Below are 12,500 nucleotides of genomic sequence, written 5' to 3' on the forward strand. Positions count from 1 at the left end.
ATTCCATTTTCCATGTACAACTCCACGTGAATAAGTTCTCGATGTCACTTTGGAGGCATTGGCATGAGACGTTGTCTTTTACCCTCTTTTGTATCTTTGCGTCATCTGCAAACATATTCAGATAACTACCTGGGCTTATGTTTGACTCTAAATCATTGACGAAAATAGTAAACATAATTGGCGCCAACACCGATCCTTAAGGCACTCCGCTGGTTACCCGTCGCCATGTAGAATGCTTTCCTCTAATTACTGTGCTCATTTGTCTTTCATGAAGAAAGTCTTTCATCCATGCGAGTAGGTTACCTTTCACTCCACCTAGGTGCTCTAGTTTCCATAGTAGTCTTCTATGAGACACCTTATCAAAAGCCTTCTTAAAGTCTAAATACACACAATCCACCCAGCCGTCTCTTTCTTGTAATATTTCAGATACTCTATTATAAAAACAGAGGAGTTTGTTACACACGACCTTCCTTCTCTAAAACCAAATTGTTTATTTGATATCATTTCGTGTTTTTCAAGCATTTCAACCCATTGTTTTCTAATTATTCTTTCTAGCAGTTTGCATACTACACTAGTTAATGAAACTGGTCTATAATTTAGTGGGTTTTGTTTGTCGCCGCTCTTATATAAGGGTGTGACATTTGCGAATTTCCAACTTTTTGGTAGTTTACCTTGTCTTAGTGAATTTTGAAATATTAACAATAAAGGAGTACACAGCTCTTCGACACATTCCCTAAGAACCCAGTTAGAAATTTCATCTGGTCCCTCTGCTTTGGTCTTGTCTAATCCTTTTAGCAGATCTTTTATTTCGTTCTTTTTGAGGGTGATATTTTCGATGTTCTTTACGTCTGTACGGGTATTTGCCATATCAAAGCATGGATCCTGAACAAACACTGACTGAAATTTCTCATTTAGGATTTCACACATTTCTTCCTCCTTAGAATATATAATGTTATTGTCTTTGATAGTGCTAATTTGATCCCTACTTTTAGTTTTACTATTTATGTAGTTACAGAAGAGTTTTGGTTGACTTGCGCATTTGTTTATTATGTCCTTTTCAAAGTCTAATTTCGCCTCTCTCATGGTTTGGGTATACTCATTTCTTCCTGCTTTATATCTTTCATATGCTGCCTGAGATCTATGCCTTCTGAATCTTTTTCAAAGGAGATGCTTTTTTTCCCTCATTTTCTTGCATTTGTCGTTGAACCATTTTTGGCCATTTCTTGCTTCAGTTTTGAATTTGGGTATGAATGTTTCCACTCCTTTTTTATAGATCTCACTAAATTTTGCATCTTGGCGAATTCAGGATTTATGACCTTGAGAATATCTACAATTAATTTCTTGTCTTCGTTGTATCGTTCAATTCCATCTTCTACAACTTTTTCTTCGTGTCCCAATATTACTATGTCCTTGTTTACGTCAGCCAAATTAGCAATATTTCTGGCATGTTGCCCAAGGTGGGATTTGAATTCATTCTTCTTAATCATTGCTGCAAGCTGTGTTTTAATTTCCTCCTTTGTGGTCTTGATGTCTTGTTCTATCTTTTTTTTCCATTTCATTCACGGTTTCCTTTACTTTTGATACATCTGCATATGTAGCTGTCATTTTCTTGGCTTCTTCCATTATTTGAGCTTGGCTGTTTGACAAATTACTTTCAATCTGTTTGACAGTTTCTTGGAATTTGATGACCTCCTCAACTTTTTCCTGAAGATTTTTTGCTTCAGTTCCACTATCGCTGCCAATTTTGGTTTCAGCTTCTTCTAAATTCTCCTTTAGTTCTTTAATTTTTAGGTCAGATTTCTCCATATTTTCTCTCTGAATTGTTGTATTTCTACGCAGGTTTTCTACCAATTCCTTCAGATTCACATTCTCTTCACGTATTTTGAGGCATTCTGCTACCAGGTTGTCAACCTTGGCTTCAAGAGCCTCAATTCTGATTGCTGCTTCTGCTAACTTCATTTTCCTCGTCTGATCTCAGTTGTTCCTCATTAAACAAACAAAAAACAGAGATGTACTCACGTCAGTTGTCTCTAGGCGCAAAACGCTTACCATGCAGGATTTGCGGTCACTTCTCGCTTCCCTCTCCTCTCCCACGTCCCGGCTTACAAGCCACACTATCTTTTTCTACTTTTTCCACTTTCTCCTTCACTTTCTCACTCAAATTAACCTTCCAACATGAACTATACACATTTACATACATCCATGGCTAGCAGACTAGACCACCCATTGCTCAAACCTCTCCGTATTTAACAACATGTAAGAGCTGTACTGTGCTGATGCACTGCACTTCTCGCCTCGTGTGTGTTTGTGTGTGTGTGTTTGTGTGTGTGTGTGTGTGTGTGTGTGTGTGTGTGTGTGTGTGTGTGTGTGTGTGTGTGTGTGTGTGTGTGTGTGTATGAGATAGAAAATGGCTAGCGATTCACACGTATTACAGTGTGAACAATTGAAACAAGGAATAATGATTACAAAGTTGGATGGTTCCGTGAAATTAGTTAAACTAAAAAAAATAGTACCTAAAGAATATGATGCTGAAGTTGCTTCAAAAAAAGGTGAAAATGTTGACTGGAAGCAGGTTTAAACTTGACAAACAATTTGTATTTAAAGAATAAAAATATTAATTGCCGTTAGTTACAATGAAAAAAGTCCTAGAACCACAGACAAAGCAAGTGCTTCTGCAGAAACAGAGGATCCAGAAGTGGGACCTAGTCAAGCTAACAGAAAGAAAAAGATGGGCAAATGCATCTCATTTTATTTGATTTTGGGATTATTAGTGTCCCAAGCAAAAAGGGAACCATTGAAGTTATCTAGCCCAGATAATCTATGAAAAACTTGGTGACTGTGTTAAAAAGTTTCAATGAAAAGTAATGTATTTTAACCCAGTCTGAGACTGCAACAATATAATAATAATTGTAAATTGATGTAATAGGGATCACAGATTGCCAAAGAGTTACAGTAGGGGATGTCAGATTCTCTTACATGACATAAGGGCCAATAAAAAACAGTATTTATTAAATTTTAAGTTGTAATATTAATGGTAACAAAATGTGTGTATATCCATTAGTCATGGTATGCTACACTTTAATGTACAATTTTATTTTAGTTAATTTATGACCATCTTGAGGGCCACATATTGGCACGCTGGACATGAATTTGAGGCCCCCGGGTTAGAGCAGCTAAACCTAAACTCTAGATACTACTGTTGCAGTACCTAATTATTTTTCTTTCCATTTTTTATTGATATCTTATAATTTCCATCAAAGAAAAGAAAATTGTTTATTTACAGTTATGGGTAAAGTATTTTACTATACAATATATGGATATATGGTAAAGTTGACTAACTACATTTCTTATTTGTTCCCTCCCCCTTCAAAAAGAGAGGTTAATAATACTGGAGGAAATGAAAGTTTTCTACTTTTTTCTTTCTTTCTTTCTTTTTCTTTCTTTATTTATTTATTTCTTTATTTCTTTCTTTCTTTCTTTCTTTATTTCTTTCTTTCTTTCTTTCTAAGAAGGATAATTGTATTTGAATTTCAAAATTAGTCAAATTAAATCCATGTGAATAAGTTATTTTCTCAGTGAATTTCACTTTATACATATGCCTTACTGGAGCTAAAGGGACATGTATTTCGAAATTAGAGGAGGGGAAAAGTATTCTCAATATATGTGATTTGTAGTCAAAAAACAAAAAAGAACAGGAAAGTGAAATACTGAATATTTATTTTTGGTATCATCACCATCATCATCATTATTATTATTATTATTTAGTTTTTCTTCCCTCAAGATTTACCACTTTAAAAATCCTGTAAAGCTAGAGTTTTATATAAGAAAAAGAATATGTTCATTAGTCTAGTAACAGGTTCCTTGATTTGTCTTGCAGAATGTGGATATAGCATAGCCGTTCCTAGTATAATCAGTGGGCTCCTAAGCTTCCTGCATTCGGTAAATTGTAGTGAACTACAATGGAACAAAGAAATTATTATCATACACACAAGGCATTCTCCCTTTATGCTGTATATTCCCCTCCCATTTGCTGGTTGTCGTATTGCATTACAAGATGTCTGTGATGGCAAAAAGGATTTAAAATGATCGTTTATTCCTCTCTTTTTTTCTCTCTCTCTCTTATTTTGTATGTAATTTCTTTTTTCTTTAACCGCCTATTCACTTTCATAATGCGTTTTTTTTTTTTAGAATATTAGTGATGACAGAATAAGTCAATACCCTGCTTTGATAATGGTAAATAAAACTTTATAGTGTAGCTTTTGAATTAAGCACCAGATCCAGACACTATTCAGAATCTTCACCAGCAAATTCTTTTGATGTTTAATAACCATTTGATATTTGGGTTGTTGCAGATGAAGACAAGAATTATCAACTTGAAAGTAAATGCAGCAACGTGAAGCTCAGCTTCACATCTGGAGGTAGACATGGTGACCCTCTTGGGTGATGTCCATTTTTGGACATTACGTGATGACATCATCGTTAAGGATGCTGACATTGGAGCTTTTAGGTAAGTTTTAGATGTGACATGATTCTTTTTACATATTACAATACAGTATTTTATATATGGGGCAATTGTTTATTGCTAAATTTTGCTTAATTCTTGTTGAAATTCCTGGCTTTGAATCCATATGAATTAATGATATTTTATTAGTATTTCAGCACTACCAGAATATTTGTGCATCATTCCATATATACTTCATTTTCATATTTGCTATTGCAGTACTAGTTATTTCAGTACTCTAAAAATCTGTAAAGAATACAGTAAGGTTATGATATATTTTAGAAGAACTTTATATTCTTAATATCATGGAGGTTGTAGGTACTTTACTGGCACAGTTATAAGAACTTAATCCTGATTTTTATTCCTTTTGTTTACATGTAGATGGCTTCACAAGTGCTTAGTTACTTAGAAGTCAACTGCAAGGCTTACCTGAGCTAATATGTTTATCCTATTTCTTGATTTTTGTGAGGAAAAGTTTGGGGAAAATGTTTTTATTTCTATTACTGCCAGTATTGTTATTATCATTATCATTATCACTATCACTATTTGATAAAGATAACATTAGTAATAAAAATTGATATTATACAAAAAATATTAGTAATAAGAACTAATATTATAAAAATAATATTTTTGAGAAATTGAGCCAGTCTAAAATGACTTGAAACTGTATGCTAATATTAAACTAATTTTGATATTTCCCATCCCTTAAAGATACCAGGACAAAAATACAGTATGTAAGGAGCGGGTTTACTATGAGGACAAACGTCACTATTTGGAAGCTAGGGGTATAATGGTCACACCAAAAAACAGTCGGCCCAGCAAGCTACGAGAGGCATTACGGGAATTAGAGGTTTGTATTGACATGAATTTTTATATTGGATGTAGATCTACGTATCTATGCTCTGTACTATATTTATTTTATAATATTGTACACTTAGTACAGAGCATTTCTTTAATACATGTTGTTTTGAAGCAGTTCTCAAATGTATGTTGTGTTAAACTAAATTATTTTTCTATATGTATTTGATAGAAAGTACTGTATTCAAATGTTTTCCAGTTGATGTAAAAATAATAGTCAGATCTGATAGATTTGTGTAGGTTTACCTGTCATATTACCCACTTACAACAAGTGTCCCACATATGAGATATCCAGTATCAGGGCTCGCACTCCGATTCAGCAGTGGCCGCAGCCAGTGCACAAGCAGTGTGTGGGCCAGCCCCTCATGCCAATTTTGTAGCCGCCCAGAAACCTTTATTTTCGGCTTCAAAATATACTGGTGGTAATGGGTTAATGCAGTGATTACCCAAATGCTGTCCTTAAAACCTTCAATATGTTTACAGATATTACTTCCATAAGTGATTTTAGTAATTAGAATCTTGTTTTTTTATTGATTTCAGTGAAAAAATAAATAGATATCTACTATATTAAAAATGAGGAAAATGCTGCAAACTCAAAGTTGGAAAAATGAGATTTTTATCCATTGTATAGGAAAAATTGCATTATTACATGCAAGATCACAGTGTTGAATTGCCCTAAACTCAATATCTGGCTATTTTGCTCATGAATATTTCTCTATCTAAGTGCCTGAAAAATAGGTTAGCTAACTAAATGAAAATGAGTAAATATATTGCTTGAATGTATAGCTGCTCCACATAAGTATTGAAGGATAAAGGACTTGTAGGGAGAGGACAGGGCATGTTTTTACTTGATATAGATTGATTCCACAACATATATGGGAGACTCACTATAGTCCATACTTGAAATTGTATCAGTTGGATTTCCCAATTATTAACCCATCAGCGACGGGTAAAAATTTTGTCAAGTTTGCATATGCGACGGGTTGTTGGCGCGCACTGGCAGTTTCCCCTGTTTGCGCCCGGTTCGATCGGTAGTTTGCGAGCGACATATAGCACCTAAAAGCTTTTATTTTTCTAAAATTTTGAAGGTTTACCTTCACTTTAGGTGCCATTGCCTAAAATTTTTACCATATAAATGAAGCCGCTACTAGTGGAGAAAAACAACCTCCGTCCGACGAGCCAGTAGCGCGGGAATGGGCATGGCATGATGCCCCCGGCGTTTGGTCCACAACAGCCTTGGCATGTACGTACGTGACACCCAGCGCCAGTGGGTTAAGTGCTTCCATTAGAATAATTCTCTTCTTCCATAGGAATTACTATCAAAGGAACGAGTCATATGGGAAGGCTGGCAGACACATGTCTACCAGTTGATATTTGCCTCAGGCGTTATTTCAACTCTGACAGTGAGTCTGAACACAGGAGACCTTACCAGAATAACATTTGACAAGTTCTTGGTTGGGAAGCTTCTTTCAGAACATCTTGCTGATGGTAAGGTCCAGCAGTTTTTATGTATTTTTTATTAACATAACTTTTTTTATGTTACATATTTAACCTCTTGTTTTTGAATGGTATGCTCCACTAAATTTGTCCTCACGACAAACTGAAGATCACCATTACCACCAGTACACTTGGATTTTCTCAATTCTTCTGTCTGTTAGATTTTAAGATTATGTTGAACCTGATATAATAAACTGATGTTGATAGTGAATATAAAACGAAAAGTAGATGAATAACTTAGTTTGGATGGATGCTTCCAAATTGTGCCTATCCAGCTTTATTCACAATCTAAATCACAAATTTGAATTGCAGCAAGTTTTTTAAAAATATGGAAAGATTACTTCTATGATTCTTATAGATATATTACACCAAGAGAGCTAATTAAAAGAAAAAGTGTGGAGTATTTTTAAAATTAATATACCTAATATTGTGATGAGAAATTGATGTTTAAAAATTTATACATCAAATATCTTGTTGAGAAATTGATATGTGAAATACCTATGATAGCCAGAATTTTTATTTTCCAGTTGTGATAACAAGACAGCATATGATATTTTCATACAATGAATGCAGACTGACGGTTGTGCACCTAAGTCGTCCACCACCAGAAGGTCACATCCTTGAACGCCTTACTGCCACAGATCCCAAGATTTATACATGTGAAGTTGCTGGACCATCTGGTAGAAGATTTGAGAGGAAGCTGTCAGCAAATCTGTCAGGGGATATGGTATTGTTTGATGTTTAATGTGAATGTATCAAGCAACAAGTGTTTATTGTTGTGCCTAAATGTGTAAAGTCAGGGATTTCAAGACTTGACCACAATTGTATATTCTAATGCCAAACAGTAACTAAGTTTGCTGAATCTTAGAACAAATGTATAAAACTGTACTTTCTACAGTCACATTGATATGACAAGTAACCACATTTATATTACATCTTGTTCCATCATTTTTCTTGTCAGTGCTTGCAGAAAGTCATCTCTGATAACCACTGTCTATGAATGTCAACTTCCTGCCTATGTGACATTACAACTTTTGTAGTTATCCAAAAGTACTTTTTCCGTTGTTAGTTTTATCGTCATAAGACCATTTAGGAATCATTAGGTAATAATCATTGTGTTGATTTATGTATTGATTTATTTTTAGAAGTACTTGCCTTACATGAAAATTTATATAATAGAAATATAAAGTTAGTTAGGACTAACTTTAACATTAAACATCAAGGATAACTAATAGCATTGTAATACAGTGCTTGTTAAAATTTTCAAGAGTGAAAGGGACTGAACATTTAAAAACATAACAGTATTTTTCATGATCTCCTTATGCAGTTTTTGTTTTTCCTATGCTTTTTAGATGTAGAGTATCTGTTGTTTGCCAATCAAGTGCAGTGTAATCAACTGTCACATCAAAATTTTATTTTTTATTTATTTTCTAACAAGATGATATTCCTTCAGTTGGTGGTATGGTGGCAGACGAGTGAAGATGAGGTGTATCCCTGGAGTCCTTTGGCTAAAGATCGAGACCGGGCCAACATTTTAGTATATTCTCTTCATAGTACAAGTCTAGACCTGGTCTGCTATTGTCGCACAGAGATGGCCCCCCTAAGTGTATCATTCAGCAGGGTCCAACCAAATGTACTTCTCACAGTAGAGCAAGGCTTTGGAAAAAAGGGGGGTGTCACTGTCCTCAGCTGTGTTTATGAGGTTGGTATTCGAAATGTATGTAAATGAAGGGTTAACATGATTATAATTGTGATTTGAAAGTGTAATTTCAAATAATCCCTTTTTTTATTAGTAGTTTGAATCGTCCCCATAGATTTCTGTCTTTTGTTAGAAAATAACTAGGATTAAGGCTGTTTGCTCTGGTTTCACAACTTTTAAAAAATCAAAAGACTCTTAAATTATTTTGAATACTGATAATAGATCATGTTAACCACTTGCCACCAGTGATGGCATGTGCATGCATGCCATGCCCACTCTGTGTTTAATTTAGTAATTGTTTTTACATATAGATGGTTCTACAAGTACTGAGTCACCACTGAGCTGTTTACAAGAACTATTTGTCTCACCTGTTTACCCTGTTCCTTGATTTTCAGTAATATTTTCTAGTATTTGATACTGCTGTTAGCAATGTCAATAACAATGCAGTAATTATAGTGTTTATAACAAAAATAACTGTCAATATTGATAGCATTAGTAAAAAAAAGCGTTTACCCTCTATTTCAAGGAAAGCTGAGTTCACAAGATCTACTAATCGACTCCTTTGTGGCTAAGCACTGGCAGAGCCATCATGTGTAGAAACATTTAACAAAACAATGCTAAAGTAAACGCAACATTTTCCTGCTGGCATCGAGTTAATTACAATGCAGAAGTGGAACTAATGATGATAATTTTAGTAAAAACAATAATTACAGGAATAACCATGAAGATCAGATTACAAAATGTAGTTGAAGATTCTAGAATCACAAATGACAGAATTTTCCATTTGTAACAATGCCTCCTATATTGAACATGTGTGCTGTTTGTTATGCAGTGTCTAGCCATGCGTTCATACAAATAATAATTACTGTATTAGTTGTTATTGCATAGCATTTGCACTTGAGTTCTAAAAGGAAAAGATATTTAATATTGCATTTAAAAAAAAAAAAAGATATATATGAAAAAGTAATGGTTTTCTTTCCTCACTATGTTAATGCAAGTTCACTTATATAGTTGGTACTGAAACATATAGAAGTATATTCTTAAGCATTACATAAAGTTGCCTATAGAATGCTGTTTACATGTTGGGCTCTTCTACTATTTTTTTAGTCTCTTGAAGGAGAAAAAAAGGAAGCTGAGAAAAGTTCAATTACCAAGATTTTTTACATCAGTAATAGCCAACCACAGCCTTTTATTTCCACTTTATTTTATTACTTATTAATCTGACTATTAGATTATAGAGGTCGGTAAGATATTTTTCCAGTCTTCTAGCATGCATATTATAGAGAGAAATTTGGATTAAAAGCATTCCATTTTTGATTACAGGTAGAAAGAGGAGCTCTTCATCGAATTACAGTCACCACTATCCCTCTAGAAGCCCCTTTGATGGCACATTCACACAATCCTGCAGAAGATCGTTTGTTGTTAGCATGCAATAATGGTGTTTTGGCTCTTCATTGTGACTCACGAGGAATGACTCATGTTACAAAAGCTGGACTTATCCCTTGCAACATCGCCTGGCTGGATTCAGGCAATATTGTGGTGGTAAGCAATGAACGAGGACAGATCCAGTGTTTTGATTTAGCATTGTCTTTGATTAGAATGCAGCTGGTCATGGAAGACAGTAATCCCCAGAGAATATTGGACTTCTCAGAACATTTCTGCCACCAGCAGTCACTCCTGAGACTTGCTTGGGCTCCAACAAAAATAGAGGAAGAAACAAATCAGCATAATATTCCCCATCTCCTCCTCCTCCACTATATACGTGGACCTCTAGCATGCCTACGTGTGGATGTGAGTGCCATGTATAAGGGTGGTTTAACAGCAGTCGCACTTGTGGCTCAGTATATAAAACATCGACAGTTGGATGAGGCTGTGAATCTCTTGGTTTCACTAAACTGGGATCAGGAAGGACCAGTAGCCATAAGATGTTTGACTGCCATTGCAAATCATCTGTTACGCCTCCCCCTGACACACCAGAGAGAGACCCAGATAGAAGGAGCACTTGGCAGCTTCCATGTACCTGTTCAACCTTTGAGCCAGGCAGTTGAGGAAGAGTTTGGCCCAGCTGTCAGAGCTCTAACTAGGAGGTTTTTCTTTCGTGTCCTAAGGTTAGTCTAGATGGGGACAACCCCAGAGCTATTTATCTGTTTTTAGACCATCATAATACAGTGCAATTTATCTGAATAACTTGTACTCGTGTTTCACAACTCAGTAATCCTAGTTTATCAAGACCTTATTTCTGTGTATTTTCCTTTGGATCTGTTCACATGATTACCTGTCATACTAGATTTGGAATACAGCTTCTAAAAGATGTCCTTATGACATTAACAAATTTCTTCTAACATAACTTATTAGCTATCATAAGCTTGTTATTTACAGCCTCTCTTTAATTTACTAAACATTTGCAAGTACATAATGTTAAAGTGCTGTAACTTGGCTTCAAAATGCAGCAAAGGTTAGTATTCTCTCTGAAGACATAACTGTATAATAGCTAATAAAAGTGAATTATCACTGAACAAGTAGAAGGTCCATGGGCACAGACAGTATTAATAAATAGCTCAAACCTGAAAAGTATAAGTGTTTATTTATATCTATAGGTATAATTAAGGAAACTAATGCATACAAGTAACTTCAACATACTACACTCACTAAACATACTTCCTGCAGGAAATTGATTCATGATATGATTAGGTATCCCAGTGTCTTCATTTTTCTCCAGGACATGATAGGATAACACCTGTCATGAGTCAGTTAAGAATAATGCGTCTTACTAAAAATTAGGTATATTAGGCAAAGACAAAGATTTATTAACCCCTTGAATCCGGTTACGTTGCATTAGGCTTACATAAGTGGCCGCTCTACCATGTTTTCGACATGTAGGCCAGGCACACGTGAACACTCATGTACAGTGACAAGATTCTATGCCTCCCCTCTGCAAAGTTATTTTGTATAAACATTTTAAGCTTTTTTTGCCATTTTCCAATGTCCATATTTGTCTTTTAATTTGCTTTAGCCAGATGGTAATAGAGTGTTTTCCTTGCACAGACTCCATATCATCTTTTATGTTGTAAATAACTCGATGCAACCATTATTTATAATGGTTTAGAATTATTAGACGAATTGTTACTTTAACCTCTTGCCACTGGAGAGTAAGTATGGAATGCCATGGTCTGACAGGACTCCTCTCCAGATGGCATGTATGTAGTACCATAGCATGCCAAGACACCTTCAGGTGCCATGTACACCCATGCCACGTGCGCTGATCCACTTTCAATTGTGCACCTGTTTGCCTATTCCAGTAGTAATTGAGGAGCTTCAGCTCTTTAAAAGTAGGCTTAAAGTCACTTTTCAGTCTAGTTCACTAGAAAAATGTATGTGCTGCAGCTAAACCCATAGTAGGTGGAAGAATATGATTCCCATGCTTTTGATTTTTCCAGTGAGCAGTTGACTCTACATAACCCAGGTACATGGTCCTAATTAGCATATAAAGTTCCCTTTGGCTGTGGGTTAGATGTTTGCATTTTGTGGTGAGATTAGTTTTTCATAAATGTATATATATTTTGAAGATGAAAATATAAGTTTCCGGGCGGCTACAAAATCGACGCACGGGACTGACGCAGACTCTGCCCACATGCTGGCTGCAGCCACGGCTTGGAAATAGCGTCCTCCCTGGAGCCAGCGCTCTTCCAATCATGGCTCAGGGACACTACATTCTACACACGATTATAAATGGGAATAATAAAAAAAAACTCTTCCTAAATGCCAATAAGTCTAATTAGCCTCCAAGAGGTTTGTGTATTTTTGTTAGTCATTCCCATCACCTCAGCCTTCAGATGAAATGGTCAAGTTTTCATCATACTAACCCACAGCTAAATTTTCCCATGATGACATGTTCACATCACCCGGCCCTCAAGCCAGATATTTTCATGATGTGATGGTCATGTC

General features: G+C 35.4%; 1 protein-coding gene across 3 annotated transcripts in view; it reads left to right on the forward strand.

Annotated features, from left to right (window-relative positions):
• The window catches only part of frtz (WD repeat-containing and planar cell polarity effector protein fritz), a 30,952-nt gene that overhangs the window by 2,868 nt on the left and 15,584 nt on the right, over nt 1-12,500 (forward strand). For all 3 annotated transcript variants that reach the window (XM_070136852.1, XM_070136854.1, XM_070136853.1), the window contains exons 2-7: nt 4,353-4,507; nt 5,213-5,351; nt 6,670-6,847; nt 7,384-7,583; nt 8,310-8,558; nt 9,879-10,663. In XM_070136852.1, coding sequence (XP_069992953.1) covers nt 4,425-4,507; nt 5,213-5,351; nt 6,670-6,847; nt 7,384-7,583; nt 8,310-8,558; nt 9,879-10,663 — 1,634 coding nt within the window. In that variant the 5' untranslated portion in view covers nt 4,353-4,424. The remainder of the gene's footprint in view (nt 1-4,352; nt 4,508-5,212; nt 5,352-6,669; nt 6,848-7,383; nt 7,584-8,309; nt 8,559-9,878; nt 10,664-12,500) is intronic.

This window comes from Penaeus vannamei, chromosome 22, assembly GCF_042767895.1.
Source record: "Penaeus vannamei isolate JL-2024 chromosome 22, ASM4276789v1, whole genome shotgun sequence".
Classification (NCBI taxonomy): domain Eukaryota; kingdom Metazoa; phylum Arthropoda; class Malacostraca; order Decapoda; family Penaeidae; genus Penaeus; species Penaeus vannamei.